This window comes from Chiloscyllium punctatum, chromosome 23 (assembly GCF_047496795.1).
Source record: "Chiloscyllium punctatum isolate Juve2018m chromosome 23, sChiPun1.3, whole genome shotgun sequence".
Taxonomy (NCBI): Eukaryota; Metazoa; Chordata; class Chondrichthyes; order Orectolobiformes; family Hemiscylliidae; genus Chiloscyllium; species Chiloscyllium punctatum.
In genome coordinates, this window is record NC_092761.1 from 91,945,140 (window position 1) to 91,965,773 (window position 20,634).

General features: G+C 42.5%; 1 protein-coding gene across 4 annotated transcripts in view; it reads right to left on the minus strand.

The window, feature by feature from the left end:
- The window catches only part of LOC140494253 (membrane frizzled-related protein-like), a 75,895-nt gene that overhangs the window by 21,788 nt on the left and 33,473 nt on the right, over window positions 1-20,634 (minus strand). For all 4 annotated transcript variants that reach the window (XM_072593500.1, XM_072593499.1, XM_072593501.1 and 1 more), the window contains exons 8-9: window positions 10,960-11,085; window positions 8,458-8,534 (exon numbers count right to left, since the gene is read on the minus strand). In XM_072593500.1, the coding sequence (XP_072449601.1) occupies window positions 8,458-8,534; window positions 10,960-11,085 (203 nt within the window). The remainder of the gene's footprint in view (window positions 1-8,457; window positions 8,535-10,959; window positions 11,086-20,634) is intronic.

A 20,634-nucleotide genomic window follows, 5' to 3' on the forward strand; every position in this document is an offset into this window, starting at 1 on the left:
GTGATTCACTTTGGAAGGAGCAACAGGAATAAAGGGTACTGAACGGTGTGGCATGGTGGCTCAGTGGTTAGCACTGCTGCCTCATAGCACCAGGGTCCCAGACTCGATTCTAGCCTCAGGCGACTGTCTGTATGGAGTTTGCACATTCTCCCCGTGTCTGCGTGAGTTCCCTCCGGGTGCTCCGGTTTCCTCGCACAGTCCAAAGATGTGTAGGTCAGGTGAATTGGCCATGCTAAATTGTCCATAGTGTTAGGTGCATTAGTCAGAGGGAAATGGGACTGGGTGGGTTACTCTTTGGAGGGTCGGTGTGGACTTGCTGGGCCGAAGGGCCTGTTTCCACACTGTAGGGAATCTAAACATTAAAAAAAAATAATGGTAAGATTTTGGTAGTGTAGATGAACAGAGAGATCTCGGTGTCCATGTGTATAGATCCCTGAAAATTGCCACCCAGTTTGATAGAGTTGTTAAGAAGGCATATGGTGTGTTAGCTTTTATTGATAAAGGGATTGAGTTTTGGAGCCATGAGGTCATGCTGCAGCTGTACAAAACTCTGGTGTGGCTGTACTTGGAGTATTGTGTATAGTTCTGTTCGCTGCATTATAGGAAGGATGAGGGAGCTTTGGAAAGGCTTCAGAGGAGATTTACTCGGATGTTGCCTGGTATGGAAGGAAAGGCTGAGGGACTTGAGGCTGTTTTCTTTAGAGAGAAGAAGGTTGAGAGGTGATTTAACTGAGACATACAAGATAATCAGAGGGTTAGATAGGGTGGACAGTGAGACCCTTTTTCCTCTGATGGTGATGGCTAGCATGAGGGAACATAGCTTTAAATTGAGGGGTGATAGATATAGGACAGATGTCAGAGGTAGTTTCTTTACTCAGAGTAGTAGGGTTGTGGTATGCACGACCTGCAACTGTAGTAAACTTGCCAACTTAAATGCCAAGGGCATTTAAATGGTCATTGGATAGAATATGGCTGAAAATGGAATCGTGTAGGATAGATGGGCTTCAGATTGGTTCCACAGGTTGGCACAATATCAAGGGCCACAGGGCCTGTACTGTGCTGTAATGTTCTATGTTCTATGATTTGGCTGAGAATTTAAGAAGCATGGTTAGTAAGGTTGTGGATGACATCAAAATTGGTGATATAAGCAACAGTGGAGAAGGTTATCTAAGATGGATCTTGATCAATTCCGCCAAATCGCTGAGGAGTGGCAGAAGACGTTTAATTTGGATAAATGTAAGGTATTGCATTTTGGTAAAATGAACAAAGGCAGGAATTAAACAGTTAATGGTAGGGCCTTGGGTAGTGTTATTGAACAGAGAGAGACTTAGGGGTTCAGGTAACATAGTTCTTTGAAAGTTACGCCACAGATGGACAGGGTGGTTAAGAAGATGCTTAGCACACTTGTCTTCATTGCTCAGACCTTTGAATATAGCAGTTAGGACATCATGTTGAGATGATACAGCCCATTGGTGAGGCCACGTTTGGAGCACTGTTATCGGAAGAATATTGTTAAATTGGAAAATATTCTAAAGAGATTTAGCAGGATGATGTTGGGACGGAAGGGTTGAGTTATAAAGAGAGGCTAAATAGGCTGGGTTTTTTTTAACTGAAGCATAGGAGGTTAAGGGTATAGAGGTTTATAAAATCATGAGAAGCATAGATATGTTGAAGAGTAAAGGTCTTTTCTTCAGGCTGAGGGGAGTTCACAGCTAGGGGACATATTTTTAAAGTGAGAGGAGAAAGATTTAAAAAGGACATGAGGGGCAACTTTTTCAAACAGAGGGGGGTTTATATGTGGAATGAACTGCCAGAGGAAATGGTAAATGCAGGAACAGTTAGAACATTCAAAAGACAGTTGGATGGATGTATGAGTAGGAAAGGTTTGAAAGGATATGGGCAAAATGCAGGCAAGTCAGACTAGTTTATCTTGGGAAACATGGTTGGTATGGATGAGTCATAGAGTCATACTGCATGGAAACACACCCTTCGGTCCAGCCAGTCCATGCTAAACATATCCCCTCTTTGCCTTCATGATTTCTCTCTTAAGAATGTCCCTAGATGCTTTGTATTGATTAATTGAACCAAGTTATCTATATCTAAAATAAAGTTCTATTTTATTCTTGACTGGAAGCTTTATGCATCCATTGTTCCTTAAATTTACCAGCTTTACCCTTCACTTCAACAGGAACAAAATACCGTTGAGCTCTCGTCATCACACTATTGTACACCTCCCATTTGTCAGACATCCTTTTACCTGTGAACAGTCTACTCCAATCAATTTTTGGAAGTTCTTGTCTCATACCATTAAAATTTGCCTTACTCCAATTAACAACTTTAACTTTTACGAAAGGCTTACCTTTTTCCAGAACCATTTTGAAAGTAATAGAATCATGATCGCTAGACCCAAAGTGTTCCCCCACTTTTACTTCAGTCACCTGTCTTATTGCCCAAAAAAAGGTCTCGTTTTGCTTCTCTAGTGTGAGTATCCATATATTGACTTAGAAAATTTTCTTAATCACATTTGACAAATTCTTCATCATCCAAACCTTTAGCACTATGGTAGCCCCAGTCAATATTTGGAAAGTTAAAATCCTCCATTATTACAACCTTATTCTGCTTACATATATTTTAAACCTCCCTAGATGTTTGTTTCTCAATGTCCCTCTTACTGTTAGGGAGCCTGTAGCACAATCCCATCAAAGTGATCTTTCCTTTCTTATTTGTAACTTCTACCATTATGTTTTCACAGGACATTTTTTCAGAAATATCTTCCCTAGTTATAGCAGTAAAGTATTCCTTATACAAAAATGCCACTCCTCCCCCTATCTTGCCTCCTTTTCTATCCTTCCTATAGCATCTAAATCCCAGAATGTTGAGCTACCGGTCTTGTCCATCTCTCAGCAAGGTTCTGTCATAGCCATGACATCCTACTTCTAGGTTTTTAAACATGCACTGAATTCATCGGCCTTACCTGTCAGATTGCTTGCATTGAAATACATGAAATTTAGTTCTTCAGAGTTACTGTATACTTTGACTTTCTCATCTTTCTTTTCTAATTGACGCGGTCTCCTCACATTCAGAACCTTCCCCATCAAACCTTCCATTTACACTGTTACTTCGAATTCCTCCATTCCCCCTCTCTATCAGTGTAAAGTCTCCCTTAATAGAATGAACAAATATTCCTGCTAAGATACTGGTCCCTTTTCAGTTTAGATTAGACCCATCCTTTTTGAACAGGTCTTTTCTATCCCAAAAGACTTTCCAATTGTCCAAAAACCCGAATCCCTGAACAATATACCAGTTCTTCAACCATTGATTTATCTCCCTTAAACTTTTGTTGCTTCCTTCATTTAGTCTGGCATTGGAAGGAAACTAGGAACTCTTACTTTCAAGGTGCTATTTTTTAATCTTCTACCTAGCCTCTTAAATTCATTTTATACTGCTTTCATCTTTTCCCAAAAAATGTTATTCCTCCCAATGTGTACAATTATTTCTGGCTTCTCAATCTCACTTTTAACAATATGTTAGAACATTTAGAGACGATCTTAATCCTAGCACCAGGAAAGCAACAAACCATGTTAAATTTACCCTCACTGCCATATAATCTCCTGTCCATGCCCTGACAGGAGACACCCCAATAATAATAATTCTATTAAATCTTGGCAAACACTGTTGAACATAAGAATCTTTCAAGTGTCCAATAACTGACTGCACCTTCCTTGGAGAGACAATCCCCTTCTACAATTCCAAAAACTGAACATCTATTTGACAGAGGAATAGTCGCCAGAGATTTTTGAACCACCTTCTTGACTTTCCCCATGGTCACCCCTCTATCTGACTGATCCTGCTGTGTGATAATCTTTCTAAATCCACTAGCCATCTCACTCTGTATTTCATATATGCCCTTAAAAATACTAAGCCTAAAAAAATGGATGTTTCAATAACACCTTGTGTATATGTAAAAAAGCTACTTTCATTACCGACAGAAAATAATGTTAAAATGAAAACAAAAGGTTGGGGAAGTGGATTTCTCAGATATTAGAAGATACCAATTAAGTGGCTAGATATTGAGGCCTCTCAGGCAAAATGTCCCCTCATCAGCCTTTTATTTTTAGATAAAATGAAGATAGTCATGGAATATTGCCATAATCTGATTGTTATTAATACTCTTAAAGCATGGAGGATAATGCAGCAGAGGGAGGGTAATATGTCCAAAATGTCATTTCTTACCCCTATAGTGGATATGCCGGATTTTTAACCGGGGGGTAATAGGCCCTGGATTTAAGATCTAAGTCCCAGGCAGCAAGGGGAATCTCCAGTTTGGGTGAGGTAATGAGGTCCTTTGACCAAATAATTCATAAACATGGTCTAGCAAAGACCTTTTCCGCTTTTTTTCAAGTCAGGGATTTTACTCCAAAAGGGACCACGCTCTTGACCAACCCCTGAGATCTACTTTGGAAAAGAGGGTGCTTTATGCTATAAGGCAAAAGTGAGGACTGCAGATGCTGGAAACCAGAGTTTAGATCAGAGTGGTGCTGGAAAAGCACAGTAGTTTAGGCAGCATCCGAGGAGCAGGAACATTGATGTTTCGGGCAAAAGCCCTTTGTCAGGAATAGAGGCAGGAAGCTTCCAGGGCGGAGAAATAAATGGGGGGGGGGGGGGGGGGGGGGGTGGGTGGGGGTGGGGGGGGGGGGGTGGGGAGAAAGTAGCAAAGAGTACAATAGGTGAATGGGGGTGGGGGTGGGGATGGAGGTAATAGGCCAGAGAGGAGGGTGGAGTGGATAGGTGGGAAGGGAGATTGGCAGGTAGGGCAGGTAATGAGGACAGTGCTGAGCTGGAACTGGGGTGAGGTGGGGGGAGGGGAAATGAGGAAAGTGGTGAAGTCCACATTGGTGCCCTGGGGTTGAAGTGTTCTGAGGTGGAAGATGAGGCGTTCTCCCCCACCCCACCCCCTCCCCATTTATCTCTCCACCCTGCAGGCACTCTGCCTCTATTCCTGATGATGGGCTTTTGCCTAAAACATCAATTTTCCTGCTCCTCGGATGTTGCCTGACCTGCTGTACCTTTCCTGCTTTATGTTATAAATACTCTCTCTATGAGTACACTTTATCATTTGCTGGGAGGGTGATCCTTCAGAAGACGTTGAGCAGCTTTGCAGGGTTTGGGAGGGGGAGTTAGGGACTGAAATTTCTATGGAGACATGGGATGACATTTGTGAGAATGCAAGGAAGATCTTGATTTGTAATAGGACCCATGCCATACTGCTAAAGATTTTGCATAGGGTCCATCTGGCCCCAGAATGTCTCTCAAAGTTTAAAGTGGGAACATCCCCCTTTTGTCTTAAGTGTAAGATAAACCTCAGTACTCTCGCTCATTCTTTATGGTCCTATATACTGGAGTTCTGTGGCAGGGCTTATAGAGAGGGTCTTGAGGGCCAAGGTTAAGATGGACCCTATCTCTTTCCCCCTGGGTCTAACCAAAATACCCTCTTTGGATGCTCATAGGAAAAAAAACTATTAATAGCCTCAATTTCTGTGCTAGGAAAAATATTTTAATGTGTTGGGTCTCTGACGCCCCCCTCCACCCCTCCCCCCGCCCCCCACACCCTGGGTCTGTTGTGTTGGCATAGACTTATTACTGGAAAATATCCCTGTGGACTTTTTCACAAATTTGGTGTACCAGAATACAGGACATTTTTGTAGAATATGGCAGCCCTTTCTGGACTACTTGAATGCAGATTTATCTGCCATTTTAAGTCCAGCTTTCATACAGCCATGGCAGTCTGATTTAGTTTACTTGATGTCCTTGAAGGAGGAATTCCAAATATTTTATGTGCAGCACTTAGTGTTCTTGGAGGTCGAGAGCTAATATCTTGTTGTGCTGAGCTGTTTTGCCTGTTCATTTCTTCATTAACTACCTTTACTGATTTGTCTGTGTTGCACATGAGTATAGTCGTGTTTCAGGCGTGTTGTTGTGGGTTTTTTTCTCTTTTTTTTGTTATTGTTATATGTATATTGAATAACATTTGCTGGTGCTGTGATTTATATTCCTTGTATTTATGGTTTTACAGGACTCTCGGAACAAAAAAACAGCTCCTTATTAAAAAAACGGTTCCATTTTTAAAACATTCAATTTGCATTGTAAAAAAAGACATGAATTGGACTAAAGGGTCTGTTTCTGTGCTCTCTTACTCTATAAATTAGAGACTCCCAAAATTTGACCCATTGTGCTGAAATAACTATAGAATTGATCTTGATTGGTGCAGTACAAATGATCTCAGTATCTTTGGGATAGTGAAGAGAGAAATTCAAATTTCTACTTTCTCACTGACATCCAGTATGTCCAATGAAAAGTACCCCGTATAAACGTCAGATGAAGATGTGATGGGAGAATCATTAGTCATTCCAAGTTCCAGTAGCAAAGGACATTATGTATTCTTAAGACTGCTACCTTGAGGTGACAGTGTTTTCTGAAAATAATGAATGAAAATTGAAGTGGGAAATTTCTGGATAATCAAATAATATACATGAATGCACAGAAACATGGAGACCGACAGTCACAACATTAAAGTGAACAAATATGCTATTGTTAACAGCCCAGAATTTACTTAAAATAGAATCACTATCCTGACTACAGACACACAGGCTATCAAACAAATGCACAGGAATACTTGGAGTTTCTCTTAGTGGCATAACCCAAGTTATATGTTTCATTCTGCTGACTGTATTTGTCTGTGCATAACACCTCCTGCTTACTCCCCTAATTCTCTGTTGTTCAAGGCAATTTGTAACTTAGACATACAGACCACAAGAACCCAGATTCAGTCCCCAATCCACGGTCTGCTGGGTGATATCAGATATTACCCCCAATCCATGGTCTGCTGGGTGATATCAGATAATACCCCCAATCTAGCATCTGCTGGGTGATATCAGATAATACCCCCAATCTAGCGTCTGCTGGGTGATATCAGATATTACCCCCAATCCAGGGTCTGCTGGGTAATATTACTATTGGCCTTGGCATCTGGATCAAATGTTCACCTTGGTCACATTCAGAATTGCAATGTTTGCTGTCACATGGCGTGTGAGCTAATGGATACCAGTAAAAGTTCAATGGGTAGCACTCTCAATTCTGAATTCATAATTTGGAGGTGCTGGTGTGGGACTGGGGTGGACAAAGTTAAAAATCACACAACACCAGGTTATAGTCCAACCGGTTTATTTAAAACCACTAGCTTTTGGAACACTGCTCCTGCACCCACCTGATGACCACCTGATGAAGGAGCAGCGCTCCGAAAGCTAGTGCTTCCAAATAAATCTGTTGGACTATAACCTGGTGTTGTGTGATTTTTAACTCTGACTCCTTAAGTTATAGATCCAGGTCCCACTCCATAGACTTAAGAATCATAGAGTATTTACAATTATGCAGCTAGGCCCTTTGGTATGTCATGTGCGTCCACCTACTCTGACCCCATTTTCCAGCACTTGGCCTATATGGCATTTCAAGTGCTCCTCTAAATAATTCTTTCATAACTTGAGGGCTCCTGTCTCTAACACCCTTTCAAGCAGTGAGTTCCAGATATCCACAACCCTCTGAATGATAAGAATTTTCCTCAAATCCCCTCTAAACTTCCTGCTCCTGACCTTAAATCTGTGCCCCCTGGTTATTAACTCCTTTATTAAGGGGAAAGGTTTCTCCCGATCTATGACCCTCAGAACTTTGTATGACTCGGTCAGGCTTCTCTGCTCTAAGGAAAGTCAACCCCAGCCTCTCAGGTTTCTCTTCATAGTTACATCTCCCCAACCCAGGTAACATCCTGGTGAACCTCCTTCATACTTTCTCTCTAGTGCAATCCCATCTTTCCTATAATGTGGTGACCAGAACTGCATACAGTATTCCATCTGTGGTCTAACTAACATTATATACTGGTATAACCTGATCCGTTCTTTCTAAGAGTTCCTTCCATAACTAACTTCTCACTTTAAATTTTAAAATGCATCATCTGGTCATTACTCTAGTGCTGTATGTGGGATCTTGCTGTCTGTAAATTAGTTATTATATTTCTTATATTAAGACAATTAATACAATTCAGCAATGTGGGTCATAGGGACTAAAGTGCTTTTGGGGCATCCTCAGGCTATGAAAGGTGCCCTTGCTATCTTTCAGAATGTCTGTTACAAACATTATGCTGGAAACCGTAGCTAATTAGAGCATCCAGAGTTGGAAATCTTTCTATCTTTTAGCTGTAGAGTGGCTATTTTACATTTGGTGCCATTGGATCAACCACAAAGGAGATCAAGATCAGAGGGCATTGAATAGAAGGACGTTGGTCTGGAATTGAGAATCACTGGGACTGGTAAGTTGTTGAGGTAGTTTGGAAATCATGGAGATGTAATATTGATATCTGGATGGGATGCTATCAATGATGATTTAAGCAGTGCCAGGATTACATACTTGCTTGTGTGGATACAGCTCAGGGTGTTTCGGAGTAGCCAGAGATCCTTCCAGAGCAGTCAGAATCCCACCACAATCTAAAGAGAGCAATGGAGACATTGGTAATGAATTGACAATTGATGCATTCAAGTCCTTCATCAGGTATTTAGTACCAAAAAAACTTCATTTGTATTAAAGAAATTTTTATAAATCAATGGTGGCATTGTGCCTTTACATGAGCACAGTCTTTCAATTTGTGGTCCATGTTCCTCAGCAACTCTGCACTAACTGTTTTAAGATCAGGACTCTCCCATCCTAGAGAAGTCTACCACTGCCATTTTGCCACAACAGATGACCTTGTAGCTTCTAAATGAGATTGACAATTGCGGGGAGACTTTCCTGAAGAGCGTTTGTTATGAAGATGTGGGCGTACTGTGGCTTTAAGAGAGTGAAAAGCTGGTAGACCTACCTGACAGCATCAAATGTTCTCAATAAGGTAGCAATGTAACCCTTGGTCAAAAGCTGAATTAGCTGGTTGACTGGAAACGACAAAATAGGCCAATTGGTTTAAGTTATACCCTGAAAAATATCAAACTCCAATCCAGTTTGAATTAAGTATATTGACAATCTTAAAAGCAAATGACACAATACAATGCTTTGGGAATATAAGATTAGGGAAAGTTGAACAGTTGGGAGGAGAACTGCCCAGCTACCAGCATGTAAAATGACTGCCTGAAAAATAGCTCTCTTAAAAATACCTTTATTGATCAGTAACCTGTGAAGCAAAATGTCTAAGAAAAGAACAAACAGGAAGCTCCAACTAGAAGAACCTACAGCTGCCTGATTTTGAGATAAGAAGTGTTGTTTTGTAACTCTTAATTGGGGGTTTTATTGGACTAGTATTATAGAAGGGAAGGTAAAAGATAGGTCAGAGGAAGGAGTTGTAAATAGGTGTTAATTAATTATTCTCTGTTATACTTCAGGAAATAAAATGGTTAATTTTTACTTTAAGTAGTTCTTGGCCTCTTGAATTTTTACCCTGCATCATAACAGCTTGGGGGCTGACGTGGGGTAAACCCTCCTGCTTAATTTAAAACCAGCAACACAGAAAAGATTTATCCTGTGCAGTACTTTGTAAAAATTCAAGAAGTCAAGAACTATTTAAACTAAAAATTAACCACTTTATTTCTTAAAGTATAACAGAGTAATTTACTAACAACTATTTACAATTCCTTCCTCTGACCTATCTTTGACCTTCCCTTCTATAATACTAGTCCGATAAAACCCCTGATAAAGATTTACAAAACAACACTTCTTATCTCAAAACCAGGTAGCTGTAGGTTCTTCTAGTTGGATATTCCTGTGCCTTCTTTTCTTCTTCTTAGGGATTCTGCTTCACAGGTTACTGATCTACAAAGGCATCTTTAAGAGAACTATTTTTCAGGCAGTCATTTTACATGCTGGTAGTGAGGCAGTTCTTCTCCCAACTGTTCAATTTTCCTCAGTCTTATACTCCAAAGCATCAGATTGTCAATATACTCAATTCAAACTGGATTGGAGTTTGGTTTTTTTGGGGGGTATAATTTAAACTGATTGGCCTAATTCAAATTTATTTTGTTGTTTCCAGGCAACCAGCTAATTTAGCTTTTGACCAAGAGTTACATTGCTACCTTATTGAGAACATTTGGTGCTGTCAGGTTTTCACTCTCTTTGAGGTAGAGTACACCCACATCCTCATCATACCTTCCCCATGTGAAGCTGCACCCAATATAGCATCCATCTCCACATGTGAATGTCAGCATGTAAGAAGAGCATGTGGCCAATGGTGATGAAAGGCATAAGAAGCATCTCCAGTTGGTGCAGTACTAAAGCAAAAATGGTCTTTTTTTGTGACAATCACCTTGGAGGTGCAGTACCAGGGGATGTTCTGCACTGGATCAGCAATATCTCTGTACAGTTACACAGTGAGTGATTCTTGCACCAATAAATGCTGACTTTTCATAGTTGCTCATTAAGTTTCCTTACAGTGAATAATCTGTCATCTCCATGGTTACACAATATGGTCCTAATGTTCTTGAATAAACACTCATTTGTAATGTGTCTTATCACACTCCATTCTTCTGCAGGAAGGCCAAATGTTTTACAGTGGGATTGGGGATTGGGGACTGGGGATTGGGGATTGGGGATTGGGGATTGGGGACTGGGGGATGGGGGACTGGGGGATGGGGGACTGGGGGATGGGGGATGGGGGACTGGGAATTGGGGACTGGGAATTGGGGACTGGGAATTGGGGACTGGGAATTGGGGACTGGGAATGGGGGATTGGGGACTGGGAATGGGGGATTGGGGACTGGGAATGGGGGATGGGGGACTGGGGACTGGGGACTGGGGACTGGGGACTGGGGACTGGGGACTGGGGACTGGGGACTGGGGACGGGTTTGACTGCAATGTTTGGATAGCTCCTCTGTGCAGAATTTTGTCAGCTTTCCGAAGTCCGTGCACTGAATGAAGATGATACCTACCATGTTGATGATCAGCACAATTCAGCTCATCAGTCTTGTCCAAACAATCATAAAAGTTGTTGCAGTTAAAGCTGGTGAAAAGGCAGCGACCATCATCGCACAGAAACTCATCCCAGGCACAGCTCTCTGACAGAAGAAAGACTTATCATCATCAGCAATCCTCAGTTGGCAAACCAGCCCTTCCTCATGAAAGGAGAGTCTACCTTCCTCATGAAAGGAGAGTCTACCTTCCTCATGAAAGGAGAGTCTACCTTCCTCATGAAAGGAGAGTCTACCTTCCTCATGAAAGGCAAGCCATGTCTGACAGTAACACATCATACAGACCTTAACAAAGTAAAAACCTGCCTTGCCTGTGATAAACCTCTGTGTTTAGATACCTCATCTGGCATGTGATTACCTGTCTGGCCTGCAGTAATCTCAGTGAGACTTGCCATTCTAGGGAGTTCTCAGAAACAGGACAGACATCTTCGACTAGAAAGGAAAACTGACAGTAATCCTCATATCCATGGAATTGGTTTTCTATCATGAACAGGCTCTCTGGTGCTCTACCGGAACTATATGAATGAAACATTGATGTAGCTTCACTTACAACTCAGCTAGAACCTATATGCCACTGGGTCAGTGGTTACACCTTGGTCATCAACTCCAGTGATGATGTTAAGCAAAGTTTTTACTCTGACCTTGGTGAGGTCCTTATTGCCATCTCACATCAAAAAGGAGCTCTGCAGAAATTCCAGTAATTCTTCCATCACAAAATCTGGATTCAATGGGCTGGATTTTATGGGGGGGGGGGGAATTAACATCAAATTATCCAAACAGGAAAGGTTTGTCAACACCATGCTGACATGAAACCAGGCTGCCTGAGATCAGTAATACACTGGGAGCAGTCTTAATTGAAGTTAATGGAGCAATCAGTCCCACCTGGGCTGAGATGTGGGGGCTGATCCTAACCAAGCGAACATCCAAGAGATTGCTGGGACATGGAGTTGTCAGGCAATACCAGAATGGAATTGTAGCCACCACTGGGGCTTCAGGTAATCTATGAAAATGCAAAAGTATCAAATCCCAGGCTACAGTAACTCTGGCAATTTAGCAGTGCTTGCCTGACAGACCCCTGTAAGGCCTCAGGGTATTATGGCCAATGACTATCATTCCTCAATGGCTCCTTACAAGTGCTGTTTAACCAATAATACTCAAGACGCTTTGGTTTCTGAGACACCGCATTATGCTACAGCAATAAACCATCCCAGATATGTAGGGACCAAACCTTGTAGAGCAACATAATTCATCTCTTCTTGTACAATATTCAGCCCAGGTCTGTTATTATCTCCTAAAGCAAAATGCTTTAGGTGCTGGAAATTAGAAATAAAAATTGAAAATGCTGGAAATCCTCAGTAGGTTCGGCAGCATCTATGGCAAGAAACAGACTTAATGGTGACAATTTGGTGACTATTCATCAGAAGCAGATCCATGGCCCAGATTACCCAGAGATTGAAACATACCCAGAACACATGCGCTGGAATCCCTTGGAAGGATTGACGGGCAGAAACCGCATGAGAAGTTTAAAATTTACAAAGTGCAATTGCCCAGTGTCTTGAACCTTCTGGAAAAGTCTACAAGTCAAAATTAGATTTGGAGATTTCCATCTTATTTAAATGTGTGGTAACCTAGGCAACATTTGACAGAAAAAAAATCTCCAACTCTGGTGTAACTATGCAAATTACCCCTCTGAACACAAGCAGCCTCACTGACGCTCTGATGCTCCCACCTTCTCTCAATCACCTTTGCTCCAAAACCCAATGTTGACACTTGAACCTTGTCCTGGTTCTCTGACCAGCCCTCCCATCAACACCCAAACATTCTGACCTTCCCCACCTGATTCGCCAGCCCTGACTATACTATCCAACTTGTTCTCCCACTACCAACTCCCCCAAACCTGACTTAACTTCACTAACTACCACCTAACCCCATTAACTCAATCACTTTGTTCATTAACACACCATAAAACTACTAAAATATCCCAAAACTTTTCAATGTGTTTGTGAATATGTCAACTGGTGCTGTGAAAGGGCTCCGAAAACAGCTATGCTGGGCAGTTTTGAAGAATTCCAGTTTGGCCATTTGGGCCAGAAATGTGAAACTTTGTCAGATCACAAAAACAAAAGTAGAGAGCGAGTCGATCAGCTGGTGATTAGCTGGTTACTAACCTGGCCCATAATCCCTGAATGTGGAGCCCAGACAGTCTGTCTAAACTGAAACCATATGGATGTGCACAATGATTCCAAAACCTTAGCCAGGACTTTCTATGACACTCTAGCTTTTCACAATTTAAAAAATATAAACTTAAGAAACCCAATTGAGCCTTGCTCCATCTTATATACTTTATATCCTTCAACCAACATCTCTAAAGCAAATGATTTGGTAATTATATCTGTTTGTGGGAGCTTGCAGTGCACAAACTGGCAGGTGAGCTTTCTACATCACACCAGTGAGTAAACTTTATAAAGTTTCATTGATTGGAAATTATTGTATAAAATTTTAAGGTATGAAAAGTGCTACTAAAACAAGAAACTGTACATTCTGACTCAGGACTGGTTGACTGCAAACAAAATAATACATTCAAGTCTTGCACCTGTTTCAGGAGCTTCTGGAGTGTATAATTCCCCACTGCTATAATTCCCCATTGCTTTCTCTATGACAGTTTCTCAGTTAGAATCAACTCCCAAGCAGTCAGCACTCTTTACACCTACAGCACAAATTGCCATGATGATTTGAAATTTGACATTCTTGGATTTTTCCTGATGGATGTGAGATTTTATTCCATAAAGGATATTAGTAAACTAAATTTTGGGTGAAAATCCTGGAATTCCATCCCTAATGGCTTTGTGGATCAATTCACAGCAGGTGGACTCTAATGGTTCAAGAAGACAATAAACACTGCCCCCCAGTGACGCCCACATCACACAGCACAAATACATTTAAAACTGGATTTTTCTGACAATCGACAACAGTTTCATGATCATCATTAGGTCATTAATTCCAGATTTGTATTGAATTCAGATTCCACCATCTGCCACAGCAGAACATGAACTCAGACTCCCAGAACATTACCTGGGTCTCTGGATTAATAATCTAGCAATAATACCACGAGGGCCATTGTCTCCCCTTAATGTTCAAGTCTTTCTTGCTTTCAAAATGACTCTTAAAAACTCTTGGAACTGTATCATTCAGACAACATGTATGAATCCATCATAATACTAATGATTTCGATGTGCCCAACTCTGAAACATCCTCTTTGCCTGAAGACTGAACCTCAACAGGAGAGGGGCCTGGAGGCATCCCGTCAGCTCTCAGGTAAACATAAAAAGGGAAGGCATCCTGATACCAGGAAAGAGGCAGCGTATCTGGGAAAGGACAGAAAGGGGATGTGCGGGTGGGGAAACAGAAAAAGCCACTTATGGAATAGGAATCTTGTTTGCTAACATTACTTAAATCTGTGGTTCTTCACTTATTTTTCCAAATTTTATATAATAATTCCATTTTCTTCCATTTGTTGTGTTGTTGCTTCTTGTATATAATGTTAGCACAGGTCATTATACAGGAGGAATATCATGTAATCTGCTCATAGTTAGGTTCAGCAACTGAGCAGCTATCTCCTATTCTGAGTTTGATGCAGACAAATAAAGTGCCTCTACACTGTACAGTTGAGCACTTTTCAGGCAGATGCATCACAGGACTAGATTTAAAGTGAGGCTCCCTTAACTCTTTTAAACTGAAAATAAAGCTCTCGCTGCATTGTCCTCATCAAAGTGTTGCAGTTCAGGTTTTGCACGGGTTAACTCTCGGGTAAAGCTCAATCTAATCTTTAAAACTGAAAGTTAACTTCTCTTTACACTGTCCTCATCAAACACTCCCAGGACAGGCACAACACATGGTTAGATACAGAGTAAAGTTTCATCTACATTGTCCCCATTAAACACTTCCAGAACAAAGTTAAAAATAACACAAGACTAGGTTATAGTCCAACAGGTTTAATTGGAAGCACACTAGCTTTCAGAGCGCCGCTCCTTCATCACTAACTTCCAGAACAAGTATTGTACAGGATGGCTTAGATGCAAATTTAGTAACAGACTAAAAATCTCTGTAGTACCCTGTCAGGAATTCACAGGGTAGGAACAGCATTGGTAGGAGTTCAGCTTTATCTAAGACTGGATTATTCATTGTCTCTTTCATGGGGCTGTCACCACAGACTTGCAGACATAGCAGGAAGCACATTCCACATTGGAAAAATCACTCTGCTCCCAAGACCAAAACAAACAGAGACACTTCCTTGAAAAATTGGAACATTACCAGTTGAACTATGGAACTGACCCCTCCCTTCATTGTTCTGTTAAACTTAAAACATTTAAGAGACCAATGAACAGTTCACTATGTTGTCTTTTCAGATATAGTTCGACACTTCACAATGGGTGTACTCAGCAGAGTCCCCAAGCCCAACATACTACTGTAGTAGCAGAACATCAGGAAATTATAGAGAGCAGCCACAAGGGTCTGGGACCAATCTGGGAACCTGGAAAGGTGCAGTCATGGGGATGGTCCAAGAATGGAGGATAAATTCGAGGATGAACAGTCTGGGAATTGTCTGGAATAATCAGCCTGCAAAAAAGTTCACATTCAGCAGTCTGGGATGAGCAGCTGTCTGGCTGTCGTGTCGCCCTCCATGAAGACAGGTGCCTGGCTTTATGTGATGGGTGCATGTACAGAATAGTATGTACAGTGGATTATGTAATAAATAAGGGCACAAAGTGAGAAAGACCTCTTCATGGAATCATACAACAAAGCAGGGCATTCAACACATTGTGTCTGTGCTAGTTATTTCAATTCAAAAATAAAATCAGAGATATGAACATCCCCAATTGCCCTTATGGGGGTGGTCCAGTTGCTTTCTGAAACTACTGGAGTCGATCTAGTCTAGGTACACTCAGTGCTTTGAGGAAGGGAGATCCTGGCTTTTGGCCTGGTAACCATGATAATACGAGAGTTGGAATTTAACTTACAAATGGTGGCGTTTACATGAGTCAGCTGCCCTTGTTCTTATAGGCACTAGAGGCTGGTGGAAAGTAAAGTCAAAGAAGGCTTTAGGAGTTTCTGCAATGTACCTTGTAGGTGGTGCACACAGCTGCTCCTGGGATAATGGAGGGGATGAACGCTGAAGCTGGTGGAAGGAACACCAACCAAACAGACTTTCTCAAGTATTGTCATAACTACACTTATCCAGACAAGTAAGTTGCAGATGGCACCAAAATTGGATGGGTATTGGACACCGAAGAAGGTTACAACGGGATCTTGATCAGATGGGCCAATGAGCTGAGGACTGGCAGCTGGAGTTTAATTTAGATAAATGTGAGGTGCTGCATTTTTATAAAGCAAATCTTAGCAGGACGTATACACTTAATGAAAAGGCCCTAGGGAGTGTTGCTGAACAAGGAGACCTTGGAGTACAGGTTCATAGCTCCTTGAATGTAGAGTCTCAAGTAAATGGGATAGTGTAGAAGGTGTTTGGTATGCTTTCCTTTATTGGTCAATGTACTGAGTACAGGAGTTGGGAGCTGAAAAAATGTGTTGCTGGAAAAGCGCAGCAGGTCAGGCAGCATCCAAGGAGCAGGAGAATCGATGTTTTGGGCATAAGTTCTTCTTCAGGAATCCTGAAGAAAGGTTTATGCCCGAAACATTGATTCTCGTTCTCCTTGGATGCTGCCTGACCTGCTGCGTTTTTCCAGCAACACATTTTTCAGCTCTGATCTCCAGCATCTGCAGTCCTCACTTTCTCCACAGAAGTTGGGAGGTCATGTTGCGGCTGTACAGGACATTGGTTAGGCCACTTTTGGAATACTGCGTGCAATTCTGGTCTCCTTCCTATCGGAAAGATGTTGTGAAACTTGAAAGGGTTCAAAAAAAGATTTACAAGGATGTTGCCAGGTTTAGTGGATTTGAGCTACAGGGAGAGGCTGAACAGGCTGGGGCTGTTTTCCCTGGAGCGTCGGAAGCTGAGGGGTGACCTTATAGAGGTTTATAAAATCATGAGGGGCATGGATAGGATAAATAGACAAAGTCTTTTCCCTGGGGTCAGGGAGTCCAGAACTAGAGGGCATAGGTTTAGGGTGAGAGGGGAAAGATATAAAAGAGACCTAAGCGGCAACTTTTTCATGCAGAGGGTGGTACGTGTATGGAATGAGCTGCTAGATGAAGTGGTGGAGGCTGGTACAGTTAAAGCATTTAAAAGGCATCTGGATGGGTATATGAACGAAAGGATTTGGAGGGATATGGGCCAAGTGCTGGCAAATGGGACTAGATTAGGTGGGCATATCTGGTTGGTTGGGACGAGTTGGACCGAAAGATCTGTTGCTGTGTTGTACATCATGATGACTCTAAGTTGAAAGTATTCCATGATATTCTAGTTTGTGTCTTGTAGTTAGTGGGCAGGCTTAATGTCCCCTGTTCATCAGTACCTCTGGTGTTCAGAGCGATTAAAAATGAGGTAGTCATTCCAGTCTTGATGAATAAGTTATCTCTGAAATATGAATATCAATCGGTGAGTATCAATGTGATCCTTTTCATTGTTGAATACCACAATAACGTTACCATGACATGGGATCACATTTGAGTGAGGTACCTGATGTCATTGATTAGGAACCTTGGGAAGGGGAGGAATTGTGGTCAGCCCTGGCACTGAAGCATGATCGATGCAAGAGGACAAAAGAAGGACTTGCATGTAGGTAATAACTTTATGTCTCTTGGAATTGTTTGATATTACTTCAAGAGTAATGAGAGTTGGATTGACTGTGTGCAGACGTATACAATAGACAACAGCAAGTCACCAGTTCCTTCACACTTTTATTTGAATTGAATTCACTGTCATGCAAAGTCAAAACCACTCAATTAGATTAGCTTGAAGTGCAGTGACTATTATTCAGTTCTGGATGTAGGTTTGCTCGCTGAGCTGGAAGGTTCACTTCCAGATGTTTCGTCACCCTATTAGTAACATCTTCAGTGGGCCTTCCTGCAAAGCACTGTTGATAATTCCTGCTTTCTATTTATATGTCTGGAATTCTTTGGTGATGCCATTTCCTATGGTGACATCATTTCCTGTGATGACATAATTTCCTGTTCATTTTCTCAGGGGGTGGTAGATGAGGTCTAACTCGATGTGTTTGTTGATGGAGTTCCATGAGTTGGAATGCCATGCTTCTAGGAATTCTCGTGCATATCTCTATTTGGCTTGTCCTAGGATGGATGTGTTATCCCAGTCAAAGTGGTGTCCTTCCTCATCTGTATGTAAGGATACTTGTGAGAAAGAGTCATGTCGTTTTAGGCTAGTTGGTGTTCATTTTTCCTGGTGGTTAGTTTTCTGCCTGTTTGTCCAACATTGTATTTGTTATAGTTCTTGCGTGGTACTTTGTAAATGACATTAATTTTGCTTGTTGTCTGTATAGGGTCTTTCAAGTTCATTAGCTGCTGATTTAGTGTGTTGGTGGGTTTGTGGGGTAGGTAAAAACAATGACCTGCAGATGCTGGAAACCAGATTCTGGAGTAGAATGGTGCTGGAAAAGCACAGCAGTTCAGACAGCATCCGAGGAGCAGGAAAATCGACGTTTCAGGCAAAAGCTCTTCATCAGGAATACAGGCAGAGAGCCTGAAGGGTAGAGAGATAAATGAGAGGAGGGTGGGGGTGGGGAGAAAGTATCATTGAGTACAATAGGTGAATGGGGGTGAGGATGAAGGTGATAGGTCGGGGAGGAGGGTGGAGTGGATAGGTGGAAAAGAAGATAGGCCGGTAGGACAGGTCATGGAGACAGTGCTGAGCTGGAAGTTTGGAACTGGGGTGGGGGAAGGGGAAATGAGGAAACTGTTGAAGTCCACATTGATGCCCTGGGGTTGAAGTGTTCCGAGGCGGAAGATGAGGCGTTCTTCCTCCAGGCGTCGGGTGGTGAGGGAGCAACGGTGGAGGAGGCCCAGAACCTCCACGTCCTTGGCTGAGTGGGAAGGGGAGTTGAAATGTTGGACCACAGGGCGGTGTGGTTGATTGGTGTGGGTGTCCCGGAGATGTTCCCTAAAGCGCTCTGCTAGGAGGTGTCCAGTCTCCCCAACGTAGAGGGGACCGCATCGGGAGCAACAGATACAATAAATGATATTGGTGGATGTGCAGGTAGAACTTTGATGGATGTGGAAGGCTCCTTTAGGGCCTTGGATAGAGGTGAGAGAGGAGGTGTGGGCGCAGGTTTTGCAGTTCCTGTGGTGACAGGGGAAGGTGCCAGGATGGGAGGGTGGGTTGTAGGAGGCGTGGACCTGACCAGGTAGTCACGGAGTCTTTGCGGAAGGCAGAAAGGGGTAGGGAAGGAAATATATTCCTGGTGGTGGGGTCTGTTTGGAGGTGGCGGAAATGTCGGTGGATGATTTGGTTAATGTGAAGGTTTGTAGGGTGGAAGGTGAGCACCAGGGGCGTTCTGTCCTTGTTACGGTTGGAGGGGTGAGGTCTGAGGGTGGAGGTGCAGGATGTGGACGAGATGCGTTGGAGGGCATTTTTAACCACGTGGGAAGGGAAATTGTGGTCTCTGAAGAAGGAGGCCATCTGGTGTGTTCTGTGGTGGAACTGGTCCTCCTGGGAGCAGATACGGTGGAGGCAGAGGAATTGGGAATACGGGATGGCATCTTTGCAGGAGGTAGAGTGGGAAGAGGTGTAATCCAGGTAGCTGTGGGAGTCGGTGGGTTTGTAAAAAATGTCGGTGTCAAGTCAGTCGTCGTTAATGGAGATGGAGAGGTCCAGGAAGGGGAGCGAGGTGTCAGAGATGGTCCAGGTAAATTTAAGGTCAGGGTGGAATGTGTTGGTGAAGTTGATGAATTGCTCAACCTCCTCCCGGGAGCATGAGGTGGTGCCAATGCAGTCATCAATGTAGCGGAGGAAGAGGTGGGGAGTGGTGCTGGTGTAATTACAGAAGATGGACTGTTCTACATAGCCAACAAAGAGATGCCAAGGGGTCTGAGTAGTCTAGCAGTCATTTCTGAGATGTTTTTGATGGAGGGGAGAGTGGCTAGGGTTTCTGGGTGCATTTTGTCTGCTTGTTTGGGTTTGTTGCTGAGAACTCTGTGGACTGTGTTCATTGGGTACCCATTCTTTTTGAATACTCTGTAGCCAAACAGAGACATGCACAAGAATTCCTAGAAACATGGCATTCCAACCAGACCTGTATCAACAAACACATCGAGTTAGACCCCCATCTACCACCCCCTGAGAAAAAGAACAGGAAATGATATCACCACAGGAAATTACATCACCAACCCAAATAAAACTCAAACATATAAATAGAAAGAGGAATTATCAACAGTGCTTCGCCCGGAGGCCCACTGAAGATGTTACCTAGTAGGGTGATGAAACATTCGGAAATGAACCTGCCAGCTCAGCGAGCAAACCTACATCCAGAACCTCAACCTGAGCTACAAATCTTCTCAAAACTTGCTAAGACCTATGGGTGCAAAATGCTAAAACTGGCCCAAAAATGGGAAACGAATGCCATCCGACAGAGTGCCACCCGTGAACAGCTGTACTTGCTGCATGAATGCCTAAGGAAGCAGGTACAACCTAAATGTCTTCAATACAAACCTCCCCTTAACACCCCA